The sequence below is a fragment of the Mustela putorius genome, unplaced genomic scaffold, assembly GCF_011764305.1.
Source record: "Mustela putorius furo isolate JIRA1106 unplaced genomic scaffold, ASM1176430v1.1 tig00000196_pilon_pilon_pilon, whole genome shotgun sequence".
NCBI lineage: Eukaryota > Metazoa > Chordata > Mammalia > Carnivora > Mustelidae > Mustela > Mustela putorius.
In genome coordinates this window covers 483,552-499,523 of record NW_025421310.1, presented here as the reverse complement: position 1 = coordinate 499,523, position 15,972 = coordinate 483,552, and the positions used below count along the sequence as shown (strand labels likewise).

General features: G+C 53.8%; 1 protein-coding gene and 1 long non-coding RNA gene across 8 annotated transcripts in view; one reads left to right on the top strand and one right to left on the bottom strand.

The window, feature by feature from the left end:
- The window catches only part of LOC106004075, a 20,508-nt gene extending 16,545 nt beyond the window's left edge, over positions 1-3,963 (bottom strand). For 3 of the 5 annotated variants that reach the window (XR_006605769.1, XR_006605768.1, XR_006605771.1), the window contains exon 1: positions 1,003-1,381. This is a non-coding gene — a long non-coding RNA (uncharacterized LOC106004075). Of the gene's footprint in view, positions 1-1,002; positions 1,382-3,031 lie in introns of those variants that run through there. The other 2 variants (XR_006605770.1, XR_006605772.1) reach the window with 1 other exon arrangement.
- Positions 1,488-15,972, top strand: HNRNPL (heterogeneous nuclear ribonucleoprotein L). 3 transcript variants are annotated; one of them, XM_045076783.1, is made up of 13 exons: positions 1,488-1,622; positions 6,233-6,351; positions 6,960-7,197; positions 7,318-7,403; positions 8,239-8,335; positions 8,421-8,493; positions 11,871-11,942; positions 12,054-12,334; positions 13,385-13,506; positions 13,809-14,010; positions 14,726-14,783; positions 14,887-14,982; positions 15,570-15,972. In XM_045076783.1, the coding sequence occupies exons 3-13, from the start codon at positions 6,973-6,975 to the stop codon at positions 15,626-15,628; spliced, it is 1,371 nt and encodes a 456-aa protein (XP_044932718.1). In that variant the 5' UTR covers positions 1,488-1,622; positions 6,233-6,351; positions 6,960-6,972; the 3' UTR covers positions 15,629-15,972. The 3 variants fall into 3 exon arrangements, with proteins under 3 accessions (XP_044932718.1, XP_044932716.1, XP_044932717.1); XM_045076782.1 differs by lacking the exon at positions 1,488-1,622 and adding an exon at positions 3,997-4,288; XM_045076781.1 differs by lacking the exon at positions 1,488-1,622 and adding an exon at positions 3,996-4,288 and having other exon boundaries at positions 11,871-12,334.

Here is a 15,972-nt window from a genome sequence, read left to right as displayed (position 1 = left end):
TCCAGCAAACTGCCCTCATACATCCCTCATCTGTTTGGGTGGGCGTTTTGGTTTTTGTTTTGTTTTGTTTTGTTTTGTTTAAGATTTTCTTTATTTGAGAGAGAGAGAGCACGGCAGGGGGGGTGGGATGGGAGAGGAGAAGCAGACTCCCTGCTGAGCAGTGAGCCAGACTTGGGGCTCAGGGCTCCATCCCAGGGCCCTGGGATCATGACCTGAACGGAAGGCAGACACTTTACTGAGCCACCCAGGCGCCCTGTTTTAATTTCTAAATAGCAGCTTTCACCATTTGATACAATATGTTTTACTTAAGTGTTTCACTAGAATATAAGTATTTTGCTAGAAACTTTCCATATCTTGTTCACCGTTTTGTCCCAGGTGCCCCCACTAGTGTTGGCTCAATAAACATCCGTTGGAATGAATAAATGACCCTAGGGTAGATCCTTAAAGTCATTAAAACATACCTACTTCCAATCCCAAAAGAACCCAGATTCTAGCGAGAGGCAGAAATTAAATAACTAGATGTCTTCACCTGGCAGTAAGAGCAAAGAGGGAGACAAATGGGGAACCATGATTATATAACAATGTATGGGGGGGGTAACTAGGCTGGGATTGTCAGGAAGTGACATTTGAGTCATGGCCTATCTGAGGAGGAGCAAAGATCTGGGAGAAAATTCTAGGCAGAGGGAGGAGCCAGTGCAAAGTCAGGAATGGACTCTGGGCATTTGATGCAAGGAGGAAAGGCACTGTGCCATGCATGTCACAAACAGGTGGAAGAGGGACAGGCATGGATGGGAGGGGAGCGACTAAGTCTTCTTGTGGTGTATTTCAACAGGGTTTTCCCTTCTCTGGGCCTCAACTTTACCTTATCTGCGAAATGGGGGTAGGCCTAAGGTCCCCTCTGCTTCCAGGCTTAGCATCTCTCAAGACCACCCTAGAAGGCAGGTACTATTACCATTCTCTTATTGGAGGAGGGAAAAAGAGGCGCAAAAAGACTTAACTCACCTTCCAAGGCCACAGAGCTAGTGCGTGCAAGCTCCCTACTTGAACTCGGTGGTCTGGTCCCAGAGCCCGTGCTCTTGGAACCCGCACCGCACACTGCAGACCCCACAACCATAAGTACTGCAGTGCGGTGCCTACACGTCTTCAGCGGCGGACAAATCCCTCTCTCGGGCCATTTACAAGCTGGGGGATCCAGCATTAGCCGCTTGCGTCCCCTGAGCCCATTTCCGCTTCCGTACAGTGTGCGCCCCAACATTAACCTCAACTAACACAACACTTGGCTGACCAGGAGGAATGAGGCGTGACTGCCAAACAACTGCGTGACTTTCCGAGATGGAAGGGGGGTGGTGGGTGGAATGAGGGATTAGGGTGTTTGGGGGAAAGGGACGCGGAGCCCTAACGCAACGGTGCAACAGTCTTTCCCTGCCTTTCTGGCATTGTTTCCTCCATTCAACCGCGGAGCAACTTTCAATCTCTCCCCCCACCCCACCCCCTATTTCTTTTTTTTCCAGGCTGAAAAGAGGTCGTGGTCCCTTTAAGGCCCGCCCCTCCCTCCCCCAAAACTTCCCAGTGTCTGCTCTCTTTTCGATCCCGGACGGCCGGCCAGGCTCGCCGCCGAGCTGGTAGGGGCTGGGGGCGAGGGGTCGGGGAGGGGTGCGGGGGGTGGGTGGGAGGCGCCGCCCGCCGCCCGGGTGGGGGAGGGGCGGAGGTCGGGAGCGCGGTGGTGCAGATTACGCTACGGCCCGGCCGCCTGCTGCGGCTACGAGCCGGCTGGCTAGCGAGCCAGAACGCGCCGCGCCGAGGACGGTTCCGCCGCGTCCCCGCCGCGCGCGTCGGCGCGAGGGGCGTACGGGCCGGGCGCGGGGGCGGGGAGGGGAGGGGCCCCTCTCCCCCTCCCCCCACCGCATTCCTCTGACGTCCGGACCTCGCGACCCCGCCCTTCTGTGGGACCCGCCCCGCCTCTCGCCGTCGCACCGATCACGTGTTGAAGGCGCTGCGCCGCTTCCCATCTGTGTACCACCTTCTTTTTCGGGTTTTCCCGGTGTGATCGGGAACTGATTTAGATCCCCGTCGCCCGTTCCCAACTTTCTTTTCTCCCTAAATCTGCGAACCCAGCAGTCCTGTCCCACTGTCTTAGCGCCACTGACCCCATTTCAAACTTAGTTTCCACGAGGGCTCCTATTTCGGGAGCGCCCGTCACCAGTGGGAAGATTCCGAAGCATCTTTGCGGGAGTCGACCCTGTTTCCCACGACTCTCTAAGCGCAGTTTCTTACCACCTAACCCCAAGACGCAGCCCCATAACGTGGGGTCCTGCCTCGGCCCGGCCCCGCCCCTAGGTTCCGGCTATTGGGCTTCCTTGGACTCTAGAGACTGAGGGAGGGCGTTATCTTCAGAGTCGTCCTACCCCAAGGAAGGCAGGCCCCCCGGACACTTGGACCTTTTTTTTTTTTTTTTTTTTTTAAGATTTATCTGAGAGATTACGAGAGAGCGAGAGCGAGTGAGCATTGTGGGGGAGGGTCAGAGGGAGAAGCAGACTCCCTGCTGAGCAGAGAGCCCGGTGGGGGCTCGATTTGGGGATTCCAGGATCATGATCTGAGCTGAAAGCAGTCGCTTAACCAACTGAGCCACCCAGGCACCCCCCCCCCCCCGCCCCGGACACTTAGAACACCAGGACTCCCCTTTGCCCAAACGCTGTGCCGGTTGCTGTACCTAGTGCTTGGTAGGGTCCAGCCTCGCTAAGGCTTAGGCAGGGACCACCGCTCCCTTACCCACACAAGCCTCCCCCACTGGAAAAGGGATAGTCACCAGACTGTGACAAGCCACGGAGGTCAAGGCTATCGCCTGAAAACCACTGGCCTGAGTGGCCTGAGTAGGCAGGCTCGGGTCGGGACTGGTTGGGACAAGGGACGCGCTTTTCAGAGTGGAGACTCGGCACGGACAAGAGGAGTGATTCCTCCGGCAGGAGAGGTGGTAGACAAAGGGTTCTAGATGGGAGGGCCTGCACGGGCAAAGGTCGAAAAGTGCGCGTACCTTCCCTTTGTGCAAACTGAAGAGTGCTCTTTTGGATGAATTTAGAGGTGGAGCAGAGCAGGGAAAGGACGCCGGCGAACTTGACAGGGTCCGAAGACCGTCGGCAGGGCCAATCTACGTAAAGGGTTGAGTTTGGGTTATTAAAATTCCCCTGGCGTTGTGGGGATTCGAGGTGGAGAGGAATAAGGGATAGCAGCGGAGACAGAGCCACTGGCAGCTACCCCTCTGTCTCGGTCTACCCTCCGGCACCATACACAGAATGTCAATAACTACTTGGGGTACGCCAGGCCTTCGCTGGTTTAGAGGGTCGCCCCGCCTCCGGGGACGCCTGAAAGCCTGTCCGCGCTTGCGCTCTCGCCTCCGATCCCGTCCTAGACTGAGCCAGAGAGCGCCTGGCGGCATGGGGAGGGCTTTCCTTTTTAACCCAATCGGAGACCACCGGTGGTCCTACGACCCTTTCCACTCTTCATTGACTAATCGGGTAGAGACGTAAAAGATGGGCATCTGCAGCAACCACTGGAGAGAGGCAAAAGGGAGGGGGTTTCCTTTTCTCCTTGCGGTGTGGCGCGGTAAGGGAGTCATTTTGACTGGAACGCTAACAATTTTCGGTTCGATGGATTAGTGAGGGAGCCAATAAAAGTGGGAAGAAGGCGGGGCTTCTCCGGCGAGGATGAGCGTCGTTCCTATCAGGTGCTCCAAGGGAGGCCAGGCTGTGCCAGAAATCCGACCTATCAAATTGGAGTTTATTTTAAGGCGGCGGGGTCAGCCAGATGACTGGCAGAAAACACTCGCCTATAAGGAGTGTCTCAGACAAACGAGGGCGGGCCCATCTGAAGAACGGCATGCGCTGTACCCAATAGGCACGCAAGGCGTGCGGAGGCTTCCCCTCCCCCCTTGGCGGGACCAGTGGCTCCCCCTATCGGGTGGGGGCGGCGGGTGACGGGCGTGTCCCTCCCCCAATGAGAGGCGGGGGGAGGCGGGTTCTGTGCCGCCATGTCGCGGAGGCTGCTGCCCCGGGCGGAGAAGCGGCGTCGGCGGCTGGAGCAGAGGCAGCAGCCGGACGAGCAGCGGAGGCGGTCGGGAGCGATGGTGAAGATGGCGGCGGCGGGCGGCGGAGGCGGCGGTGGCCGCTACTACGGCGGCGGCAGTGAGGGCGGCCGAGCCCCTAAGCGGCTCAAGACGGACAACGCTGGCGACCAGCACGGAGGCGGTGGTGGCGGCGGTGGAGGAGCCGGGGCGGCGGGCGGCGGCGGCGGGGTGAGGCCAGGGCCTTAGGGGCCGGGAACGGCCGGGAAGGGACGGAAAAATTTCCACCTTGAGGGTATTCATGGGGGGGCGCCTCTGCGCACGCGCCCAGGCCCTCACGCCGTGACGGGGTGGGGGAGGGGCAGGCGTTGGGCAAACGGCGGGGTTTGCGCGAGGACAGGAGCTTGCGCGTGCGCGCTATTCGGAACGGTGTTGGGGGGATGGTGTGGGAGGCGGAGGGAGGAGGTTGCGCTGCGGGTGGCGCAGTGCGCAGGCGCCGCGGGCTGGAATATGAGGGGCCGGGCACGCGGCCGGGCCGTTTTTTTTTTTTCCTTTATCGTTTAAGTCTTTGCCCTCGCGCAAGCGCATTTCTTCTTGGGCCTCGTGGGCGGGGGAGGGGGGGGTGGGTTGCACCGCGTGAGCGGGAACGGGTGGGCGGTGGCCTTTTCCGCGCCTGAGTAGGGAATTCTGGCTGATCGCTCTTTAATCTATAACGTCATGGTTTGTGTCGATACAGAAGTTGATTTGCTTTGAGGATATTCCCCCCGCAACAGAATATGTTCCCATTTTTTGTGGGCTTTGAAAACCGGAAGAAAGGGGCTTGTGAAAGGTCTTTTTTGCCATTTGGGAATTGAACTAAGCTGTGGAACCATCACAAGTTCCTTGGGGTTACAATTTCATAGGGTTAACTGGATGGAGTTGGTTTGGTAAACCAAAATGTTCTCTGAGGGTGGACATTTTCGAAGGCATTCGACGTCGTTGGTCTCCTAGTCGGAAAGGACCACCGTTTGTCCTTCCTGACTTGGAGCTGATTCCCTCCTCCTTCCCAAGTTCGTGAAGTTCTCTCCTTTTCAGCCATTTGTAGTATTTTTCTGGGGTTTGGTGGTGAGCTGTAGCAGTGATTTCTAGTGTTTTAACTTGCGGCAGGCCTTGTTAGACTCATTTTAAAACTACTTGAACTAAATCTTCCAACAGTTTGTATGAGATACAGGGTGGTATTACAAGTGGGGACTTGTAGAGCTAAGCTGAGGTAAATTTGTGTAGCTTACATAGCTAGTGATGGGGGAGGGGCTGGGATTAGAATTTATGGGCTGTGGAACTCCAAACCGCTGAGCTGGTAACCACCAGGCGGGTGTGCCTCCTGTGGTTTGTGTGGTTCATTCCTGAAATAGAATCCAATTCTGCCCCTGTTGTATGGGCTTCTGCTTAGTGGCTCTCAAACAGGAGGTTGGGCCCAGAGCCCAAGAGACATGGAGAAAGTTACTTTCCTACTGATTCCCAGAGGCTTCTGTGTGGGTGGATAGATACTTCTTGTGGGGGAATCGTGTTGGTTTTTAGAGATGTGGGTTGGAGTTTCTTTCTTTTTTTTTTAATGACCTTTCTCATCTTATTTTCCATAATCTAGCCTAGGCAGTATTTTTTACCACAGATTTTGGTGGGTGGTTAAAGACTAGAAGTGGCTTTCACAGCTTTGGGGGCAGGGATGTTTTAATGTGACTGATCCTGGGGGTTGAGTAGTGGGGACAGTAATGCTTGGCTGGGTTTGTTGCACAAGTGAAAGGGGAAAGAAACATGCCAAGAGAACATTGTCAATGATTCAGGCTGCAGCAGAAAACAGCCCTTTCTGCCAGTGCTGTCCTGTTTCCATCCCAGTCTTTTCCCCCATTTTCTTAACCAGTGGGAAGAGAAAAATTCTAGCAGGAATGTAAGGTGTGGGACATGCCTTGTCTTCCATTCTGTCTTCTTCAGAAACTACAGCAAGAGGTATAGGCTGGCCATCCACTTGGGGCCTGAGCTCTGCTGACCCAAAATCTTTGGGGGTGGTTGCTTTGTGTTGCCATCCCTTGTGTGATACCTAAGTGTCTTACCTGATTGGGTCTCCCAACAGCATAGAGGGCAGTGGGCCACCATCTTGTATAGCAGGAAATGAAGTTACGTTCTTCCTTCCTTTTTCAGGAGAACTACGATGACCCACACAAAACCCCTGCCTCCCCAGTTGTCCACATCAGGGGCCTGATTGACGGCGTGGTGGAAGCTGACCTTGTGGAAGCCTTGCAGGAATTTGGACCCATCAGGTACTCCTCCGAGGCTATGGGTTGGACGTAGAAGTCTGTTTCTTGGGGTCCTGTGTGTCCTTAGTTTCTGGTGGGAAGTGACATAGCCAGTTTGGCCCAAGGTTCTTTAGTTAGGTCCTGGGACTCCTCCACTCTTGGGTTTAGCCCTTATACTTTGGGTCAGGTTATAGCAAGTTTCTTGTCCGCCCCCCTTCAGTTTTTTTTCTTCTTCTAGCCTTTAATCTGGATTCTCTTGTTTAGTGAGTATTTTTGTCACATGTTAGGTACTCGGACTAGAGTAGAAATACAATAAAAATGAAACTTTGGGGCTCCTCCAACAGTTGCCCATCCAGAGCAGTCAGCACTGTGATAGGAAAACCTAGGAGCCTTCAGGAGGCATCTGGCTCAGGGGAAGAGGATTTAGGAAGGAAGACCTCCCAGAGGATGTGATGCCGTAGCTACATCTCTTTTGCCTATTGTGCCACTTAGGGTACAGGGTGTTCAGGTCAGGAAACCATGGTGGAGGTACAGAGGAGTCCAGAGAGATGAGTCTATTCAGGGCAAGTTGAATGTCATCCTTTTGTTCTATGTTCCCTTGAGAGGACCAAAACATGTGTTTTTTCTGCTAGCTATGTGGTAGTAATGCCTAAAAAGAGACAAGCGTTGGTGGAGTTTGAAGACGTGTTGGGGGCTTGCAACGCTGTGAACTACGCGGCCGACAACCAGATCTACATTGCTGGCCACCCAGCTTTTGTCAATTACTCTACCAGCCAGAAGATCTCCCGCCCTGGGGACTCGGATGACTCCCGGAGCGTCAACAGTGTGCTTCTCTTTACCATTCTGAACCCGATCTATTCCATTACCACGGTGCGTGCCCAACAGGCTTTCTTTTAGATGCTTTTGTGAGCTCGCTCTTCCTCCTGTCCTCTCCCCTGAGCCAGATTGACCTGCCAGTGCTCTTTCATCTTGCATGTGTGCTTTTTACAGGATGTTCTTTATACTATTTGCAATCCTTGTGGTCCTGTCCAGAGAATTGTTATTTTCCGGAAGAATGGAGTCCAGGCCATGGTGGAATATCCTTTGCTGGGAAAGGGGAATTCTTTGAGGTGGGGGCTCTCACAAGGCTCAGCAGGGGGCTGTCCTTTCAACCAGCACAGGCTCCTGATGGCCACCAGGTACCAGATCGTTTCCTGGAGCCCCCAGTCTGATGGGAGGGGTCATTAACGAACACACTGGCGTGTACTGTGAAAGCTCAGAGTCTAAATTGCTGCGAAGAGGAGGAGTGCCCAGCACATCTGGTGGGGTGATGCTCTGTTGCCATGAAGTAGGAGCTGGTATCGGGGCAGAAGAACTGGTCTCTGTAAAGGCTGTCAGGTGGGCAGCAGCTTAGTGTTAGAGAAAGCAAACGGCCTGACTACTTACGAGTGGGAGAGGGTTCACTGCAGGCTTTGGAAGCAGTGAGCAGGGCATCTGAGGCAGTGCTGTGAAACATGGGTCAGGGTGCGGTGGGAAGCCACTGACAGGGTTTAGGCAGGAATTTCACCTGGTTGATGTTTCAGAGATTGTCCAGGCTTCGTCAAAGCACAGCACTAGAGGGAGAGGATTGGGCAGAGGGAAAGTGGCTTGGCCTAGGGTGGTGGCAGAAGGAGTTGCTGCCTCCTCTGGGCCTCTGGGCTGGTGGGGTTGGGAGTGCAGGTGAGAGAGGAACTCTGGACAGTGACTGCCCACCCAGAGCCGCACTCTAGCCCTTTCCATGTGAGCAGCTAGTGACTGTGGGTGAGAAGCTCACCCCAGAACTCACATGCAGTGTGGTCTTTGGGGTGTTCCCTCGTCCTTGTCCCTTTCTGGGACCACTTAAAGCTCTTTCCAAAGAGCACCTGTCTCGGGGCTTTCCTTAACTTTACCCACATTTGATTCTGTGCAGAGTGCCCAGCGGGCAAAGGCCTCGCTCAATGGGGCTGACATTTATTCAGGCTGCTGCACTCTGAAGATTGAATATGCGAAGGTGGGTTTGGAAATGACTGCCCCTTGTCAGCTTCCAGGTGAGCTGGGGGACCTGGCTAATTTCAAGCTTTGTCTTGTCCCTACAGCCCACACGCTTGAATGTGTTCAAGAATGATCAGGATACTTGGGACTACACAAACCCCAATCTCAGTGGACAAGGTAATCCCGATGGCAACTTTGTTCTAAACACATCCGCCTTGCCTTCACTCGACTAGTGCACTTCATAGACCCGGGCTCAGGGTTATGTAATGCCATTGGGCTCCCTGTGGACATGGGAGGGTCTGGGGGGTGTTGCGCGGTCAGCTCTTGGAAAAGATGCTCCAGTGGGAGAGGGTAAATGAGGGGGCCTCTAGGTTGTAGCTGCTGCCGGGGGCCCTTTGACGTGGCTGAGGGTGTAAAGCCAGGGCAGAGGTTTGGACGGGGTTGGGGAGCAGGGAGGGCCTCGTTGAGCACAGGACGTGGCAATGGCTTATAAACCAGTAGCAGCTCCCAGATGGATTCTGCTGTTGCCCATCTAGGAGCCTGCCTAGGGTCACTGACTCTCCATTCTCAACTGGGCCCGGCATGGTTCTCTTGCTCGCCACTATCAAGAGGGTCTGCTGGGGGAAGGGCGGGCAGACTGGGGAGGTGACGAGGGCGCCCAGACCCTTGGAACAGAGCCTTTGAGCAAGTTGACCTTGTGGAGGTGACACCCTGGATTCGAGCAGGGCAGACACGCCTCACCTCCCTTGTAGCGGGGACTCAACATCTCTGCGGGGGGCCCAAACGGACAACCCCCTTCCTAGACTCTGTCAAGAATGGTTTGCCTTGGATAGGAGGGAGAGGTGGAGGATTGCCTTTGGAAAAGCAGCGGCATCCCCTCAGCAAGACCATCCATCTCTGTCTGTCTTGGTCTGATACGTCGGACTAGGCCACGGGCTGAGGGAGGAGGCCGGTTGCTGACCTCTCACGGGCCCTGGGAGGCCAAAGGCCCCCATTCCTAGGCGGGCCTGTCTTGCTCGCCCTCGCAGCTGGGAAGCAGTGGGCAGGGTGGGCTAGACTCTCCCCAGGACCCTCACGGTGGGCACTGTGGGCCTGGCCGCCCCTCCAGAGGTCAGAGGCAAATTGGTGACCGAGTGAATGTACCAGAGCGGGCAATGGCATTACATGACCGCTAACAGAAACATGGCAACCAACCATTTCTTCTCCAAGGAACATAAATAGAAGATGTGCAGACCGGCAGGGGCTAGTGGCAGGGGCTGGTTGTGCATTGGTTTTGATGCCTCTCAGCTCTGGCCGCCCCAAGACTGGGGGGCAAAAACGAGAGCTGAGGAGGTGGCCTGGAGTGAGGGCGGTGCTTCGCCACCCCTCGGGAACCATACTTCAGCGGCTCTGCCTCTGCACATTGCTCACCAACACACAGGGTAGAAACCACTAGCTCTTCCTGGAGAGAACAGAACACGCAGCCTGCACCACGTCCCCAGAAACAGCCGCAGACTTGAGCTCACTACATCAAGAACACCACACCGCGCTCCAAGGAACAGCTACAAGCACAGAGACAGAGGCAGACAGAGACAAAGAGAGAAAGAGACGCAACATGGCAGCAGACACTGCTTTTTTATTAAACATTAAAAAAAAGTCAAAATCCAAGCAAACTTGAACCCGAAAATGTACACAGAAGTAGGAAACACAGAGAACAGAGCTCTCCCAGCCAGCCAGCGGCGCTCTTTTCGGAGAACGTTTCATAGACTGAAGTAGATTCCATGGGCCTCCAAGACAATAGGATCCTCTCTCCATTCCTCGCCATATGGGTTGTTTTTTTGTTTTTTGCTTTTAAGTCCTTTGGTTTGGGGAGGGCCTTTTTTTTGTTCTTTTCTGTTTTGATATTTTTATTTTTTCTGCAGTCATCGGCTGCCAACATAATCTGCACCAACTGGAGCTCAGAAACAAAAATTAAACCACAACAACCAAAAAAAAAAAAAAAAATCAAAAAAAAAAAAAAACCAGACCTAAAACCAGACAGCCAAACAGCTCAGAGGTACACAGTTACCTGCTGGCGGGTAACCAGGCGCGCTCCCAAGGCCAAAAGCGCGGGCATAGTGGGGCCACTGGCACACCTCATATCCAGGAGACACGCACACGGAGCGCTACACAGCCAGAAGCACCGCACTGCAGCACACAGTGTGAGGAGCTGACAACACGGAGGGACACTACCCACCTCATACACCTTTATTTGCCACTTTTCTGGTATCTTCTGAGGACAGAACATCTGTGAGCCATTTTTGATTTAATCAAAAACATTGACTTTTAAGACAATTCTTTAAAAAAAAAATTGTATCGGGTGTGTACCGTGACTTGTATTTATGACTGTAAAACCATGTGATGCAGGGTCGCAGTGTATGTTTGATGGGACGCCATCTTTCAGAACTGTGCTAACTCACTGTTGAAGCGTCCAATGGTAAGAGAAAATACAGATTTGTTTTTTGTGACAAATGGACATTGTACTCTGTACTTCTGCTGTAAGTAGCCCTTTTCCATCTTTGTAATGACTGATTGTTGGAAACAAAACCCAGGCCGGGTGGCAGGAAAGGGCAGTGGTCTCGAGCCCTGGGTTTTGGAGTCAGCCAGACCTGGGTTCAAATCCTGGCTCGGCCGCTAACTTTTGCTTTGTGACCTTGGGCCAAAGTGTCTTTTAACTGGTCAGTTAAAAGTTGAGTGCTCAGGTTCCTTATCTGTAAAACGGGGCAAAAATAGTACCTACCTCATAGGGTTGTTGTGAGGAATTTCCGAAGCGGTGATGTCTGTAAAGCGCTTTGCACAGTGTCTGCCACTCAAGCGCTAAATTCGTGTAGCGACTATGAATTACAGCTGGGGTCTGGGGTGGATCTGCGCCATTGTCGGGGTCTGAGAATGTCAATGCCTTGTATATGACTGTTCAATTGAATTGGTTCTGATGTTGCCCTGCTTGTCCTTTCCCACAGTCCCTCTCCTCGGGTTGGGTGTGACGATGGGGGGGGTGGCAGGGAGGATCAGGGTTGAGAAGGAAGGGACCTAGAGAGTAGGGCCTAGAGCTCCTAGAACTTTGGAACTATGGGGACCAGATTTTATGTTCTTTCTGCCTTGCCTTTCCTTGGTGGTTTTCCTGCTCTTAACTCCTCTCCCATTATCGGTAGGAGTTTGAGGAATTTGTTCTTGCCCTCTGTAACATAACAGTGTCTGTAGCATCTGCAGGTTCCCCAGATGGCCTGAGAGTTGGGCTTCCCATTTGGGCCAGGGCAGGAGGGAGAGAGAGAGCCCAGAAGCTGATCTCATCCGTCCCAGAGAAAGGAGACCAGCTACTTTGCACCGGCTGGGGAAGGGGAGTGGGCTTTAGTCCTGAGGCTTGGGCTTCATGCCCACCATGGGTCAGGCCATAGGAAGGAGGCCCCAGCAACTCTGGTGAGGAAGGGGGGTTTGCCTAGGCACACAGGAACTGAAGGTCTTTGAGATTAGCCTCTAGTCAGGAGGGTGATCCTGTTTGTTCCTGGGTGGCCTCTAACTGTCTTTTCTGTCCTCAGGTGATCCTGGCAGCAACCCTAATAAACGCCAGAGACAGCCCCCTCTCCTGGGAGATCATCCCGCAGAATATGGTGAGGGCAGGGGGTTCCCTTCCGTGGACTCCCGTGGCTCATGTGCCCCTGCCCGCCGCCCGCCGCGCAAATTCTCACCCGTCCTCCCTCTCTTTCCTTCCCACCCCCCAGGAGGGCCCCACGGTGGGTACCACAGCCATTACCATGATGAGGGCTACGGGCCCCCCCCACCTCACTACGAAGGGAGAAGGATGGGCCCACCAGTGGGGGGTCACCGTCGGGGCCCAAGTCGCTACGGCCCCCAGTATGGGCACCCCCCACCCCCTCCCCCACCACCCGAGTATGGCCCCCACGCCGACAGCCCTGTGCTCATGGTCTATGGCTTGGATCAATCTAAGATGAACTGTGATCGGGTCTTCAATGTCTTCTGCTTGTATGGCAATGTGGAGAAGGTGAGTCTCTGTCAGATCTGTTGCTACCCTTGCAGCCCAAGCGGGCCGAGCCTCATGCGTCACAGTGGGGGAAGGAGCCTGGCTGACAGCAGGCTGTTCCAAGAGGGTGACTCACTGAAGCAGGCAGCCAGCTGCGGACATTATGTTTGGTCCTCACCATGGGTGTTTTGTCGTCTCTTAATCGGGTGCATTAACCAGGATTTCATGAAAGTACGAATGCTTAACGTCATACTTATATTTGTGATTTATAAGACTTAATTTTTGTGGCCAAAGGTCATCATGTGAGGATTTTTTCAGAAAACTGAAAGATGATCTGGCAACCCTGGGCCTTCCTGCCTTGCCTGTGGGACAGGTGGCTGTTTGCCCCTGACCAGGTGGCTTGTTTCTCTGGAACCCAGCTGAGTCCTGGGAGCTTCTGTGCTCACAACCCCTGACTTAGCCGGGGAGTCATAGCAGCGGCAACCATCGCGTGGGTTAAGCTTGCCTTCTGCGCATCGGGCGCTGTGGATAGGACTGCACATGTGGCAACTTGCTTGTTACTAGAGTCCTTGATGAGATCAGTTGGGGCAATGAAGGCACGGAGGGTAAATTACTTGCCCAGGTTTCCAGACCTTTATGTGGAAGCAGGACCTCATGCTAGAGAGATTGGCTTTGGTGCCTTTGTCACGGTTGTTCACTGCCTTCAGTCCTTTTGCCCACAGCGGCATTTCACATCGTGACCCGCTCTGCACCATGTGCGTCTGTGTGCTCACTGACAGATGTTAGTGGCAGTATCTGCTTTGTTTCCTTATTGTGCTGCCAACCACTTTTTCTTGCACTTCATTAATTGATGCACTGAGGGCTTGTGTCCTGAGGTGAGAAAGACTGGCCCGTGCGCAGAGCCCTGCCTGGGAGCCGCACACTGCTCTGCTCCTGCTGTCTTGTTCCCCAGGGGGAGACGGAAGCCTTGCTCTAGAGCCTGGAGTTCTTGCTTTTCACTAGCTCAAAAGGGGTGGAGGAAGGGTCCCTGGCAGCTGGACCGTGGCACTGATCACAGTCCCTCTCCTCAAGGTGAAATTCATGAAAAGCAAGCCGGGGGCCGCCATGGTGGAGATGGCTGATGGCTATGCTGTGGACCGGGCCATTACTCACCTCAACAACAACTTCATGTTCGGGCAGAAGCTGAATGTCTGGTACGTCCTTAGTTTCCTCAGGCTTGGGAGTGTTGGAGAGGAGCTGAGGGAAGAAGGAAAGTGGAATGGGGCCACTCTGGAAAGCACCCAGCAGAGGAGTACGGGCGAGCCTGGGTGCTTGTTCGGGCAGGAGTAGGGGGTGGCAGGTTGTGCCCCGTCACACAGCTGAAGCAGTGGGGAAATTGTCAGTCTCGCCTCAGCTGTGGAGCAGAGCCCCCTGAGGCACCCAGCATCTTCAGACAGGAGTCAGGCCACCGTGGAGGGCTTGGGGTCTGACAAAGAGCTCCCCTTCTCTGGTACAGTGTCTCCAAGCAACCAGCCATCATGCCCGGGCAGTCCTACGGGCTAGAAGACGGGTCGTGCAGTTACAAAGACTTCAGCGAATCCAGGAACAATCGGTTTTCTACCCCAGAGCAGGCAGCCAAGAATCGCATCCAGCACCCAAGCAACGTGCTGCACTTTTTCAACGCTCCTCTGGAGGTGACTGAGGAGAACTTCTTCGAGGTGGGTGCTGTGGAACTGCTCCCTCACGGCGCCATCTGAATGAGCCACGTGTTGTAGGCTTTTCTAGTACCTTGTTGAGCCACAGCTCCGCCAGGCCCTGGGGTGGGTCTGGGGATGCAGCAGGAACCAGAACGGATAGGCTGAGAACAGCACCAAAGGCCTAGCCATGGTGGAGGTCGGCTGTCCTGTTTGTGTTATTGACAGACTAGGGTGGCTGCTGTTTGCCGAAAAAGGTTTCTCCCAGTCTGGGTGAGAGAGTGGCAATTATTAGAGTCCAGTGTCAAAGCATCCATGTAGTTGGGACATTCCGTGCCTCAGTAATACCAGAAGGGAGGCTCCTGTTCAGGTCTGGTCAGAGGAGACTGGGGCATTGAGGGGGAGGAGGGCTGACTGGCAGGGTTGGACTTCAGCCCTTGCTTGGGCCTGAGCTGTTGCTCGTTGCTTCAGCAAACATTTGGTTAGTGCCAGTAAGCACCCAGGTGGGAATTTTAAGAAAAAAAAAACAGGTTTTGCTTTAATGATGATAGTTAAAGGTAGTGGAAACATAGTAAGAGCAGTGTTTCTAAACCTTTGTTGGGTTATGGTGGGGGGTGCCTTAGAGTATGATGTGTGATCAAAGATCAGAAATCCCAGAAAAATGTCAGTACTCTGTCACGAGCTGCTTGAATCCTGCCATGTGGTACTGCTGTTTCTGAATCCTTTCTGTGTCCTACAGATCTGCGACGAGCTGGGAGTGAAACGGCCATCTTCTGTGAAAGTATTCTCAGGCAAAAGTGAGTGAACTGCTGCTGCCGCCTTTTTTCGTTACTTGGTTGTAGGCGGGTAGACCCAATTCCTGCTCAGGTCAGCCTAAAACAAACCTTGTGTTCTGGTCAGGTGAGCGCAGCTCCTCTGGGCTGCTGGAGTGGGAATCCAAGAGTGATGCCCTGGAGACTTTGGGCTTCCTGAATCATTACCAGATGAAAAACCCAAGTGAGTATCTGTGTGTCCTGTAGTCCTCACCCTTGTGGCATGATGCTGGGCTGGCTTCAGGCCAGAGCCGTCCTCCCTGCCATCAACATAGGGCCCCAGAGATCGCTTCACTGGTGCTGACATGGGCAGGCGGGACCTGGTCGCCAGGAGATTAGCCTGATGTTCCCCGTGGGAGGGAGATCCAGCCTGGCTGCTTGCCTGTCACCTGCTCTGCCAGCTTCGGGGTTACTGAGACTCGTCCTCCATGGACTGGTGTTCTATGCGTCAGAAGCTGCCAGTAAACACTGAGCACTGTCTGTTGCACAGGCTGGCTCAGAGGGTACCCAGGAAAAGGGCTCATCTGGCCAATAGGGAACATCCGCCCACTTACGGCCTGGGCCAGCTGGGGAGCTGGGAATGGGATTCCCTGTGGAATCAAAGGCAGGGGTGGGGGAGTGCCTCTTCAGTATTGGGCTTGATTGTAAGTCTCATGTTGGGAAGTGACTAGTTAGATCCCTGCAGCCGAACAACAGAAATGGAGGAGGGGCTGGGTGGTTGGCACCTGCAGAGAAGGAGGGGTGCAGCCAAACCTGTCTTCTCCTTTGCAGATGGTCCATATCCTTACACTCTGAAGTTGTGTTTCTCCACCGCTCAGCACGCCTCCTAATAGGTGACCCAGAAGAGTCCCATCTGAGCAGGAAAATGTTTCTCTTTCCTTTATGCTGTTTGTTTTGTTTTGTTTCTGGGGGTTTTTTTTTTTCCTTTTTTTTTTTTTTTTTTTTTTTTGCAAAAGTTCCTGTATTCCTTTTTTTAAATGCTAGGTTAGTGGGCTTAACCATAACGGAAATGCTGGAAGTCTGGAGGGGGAGGGGAAGGGGACCTGGTATCTCCCAAGATTAATGTTCACTTTTTAAAAAAATTATTGTATGTGTGATTTTTTTTTTCCTGTTCATACATTTGTGCTGCCTGTGTACTCTTGGCACATTTCAATAAAATTGTTTGGAAAATAAA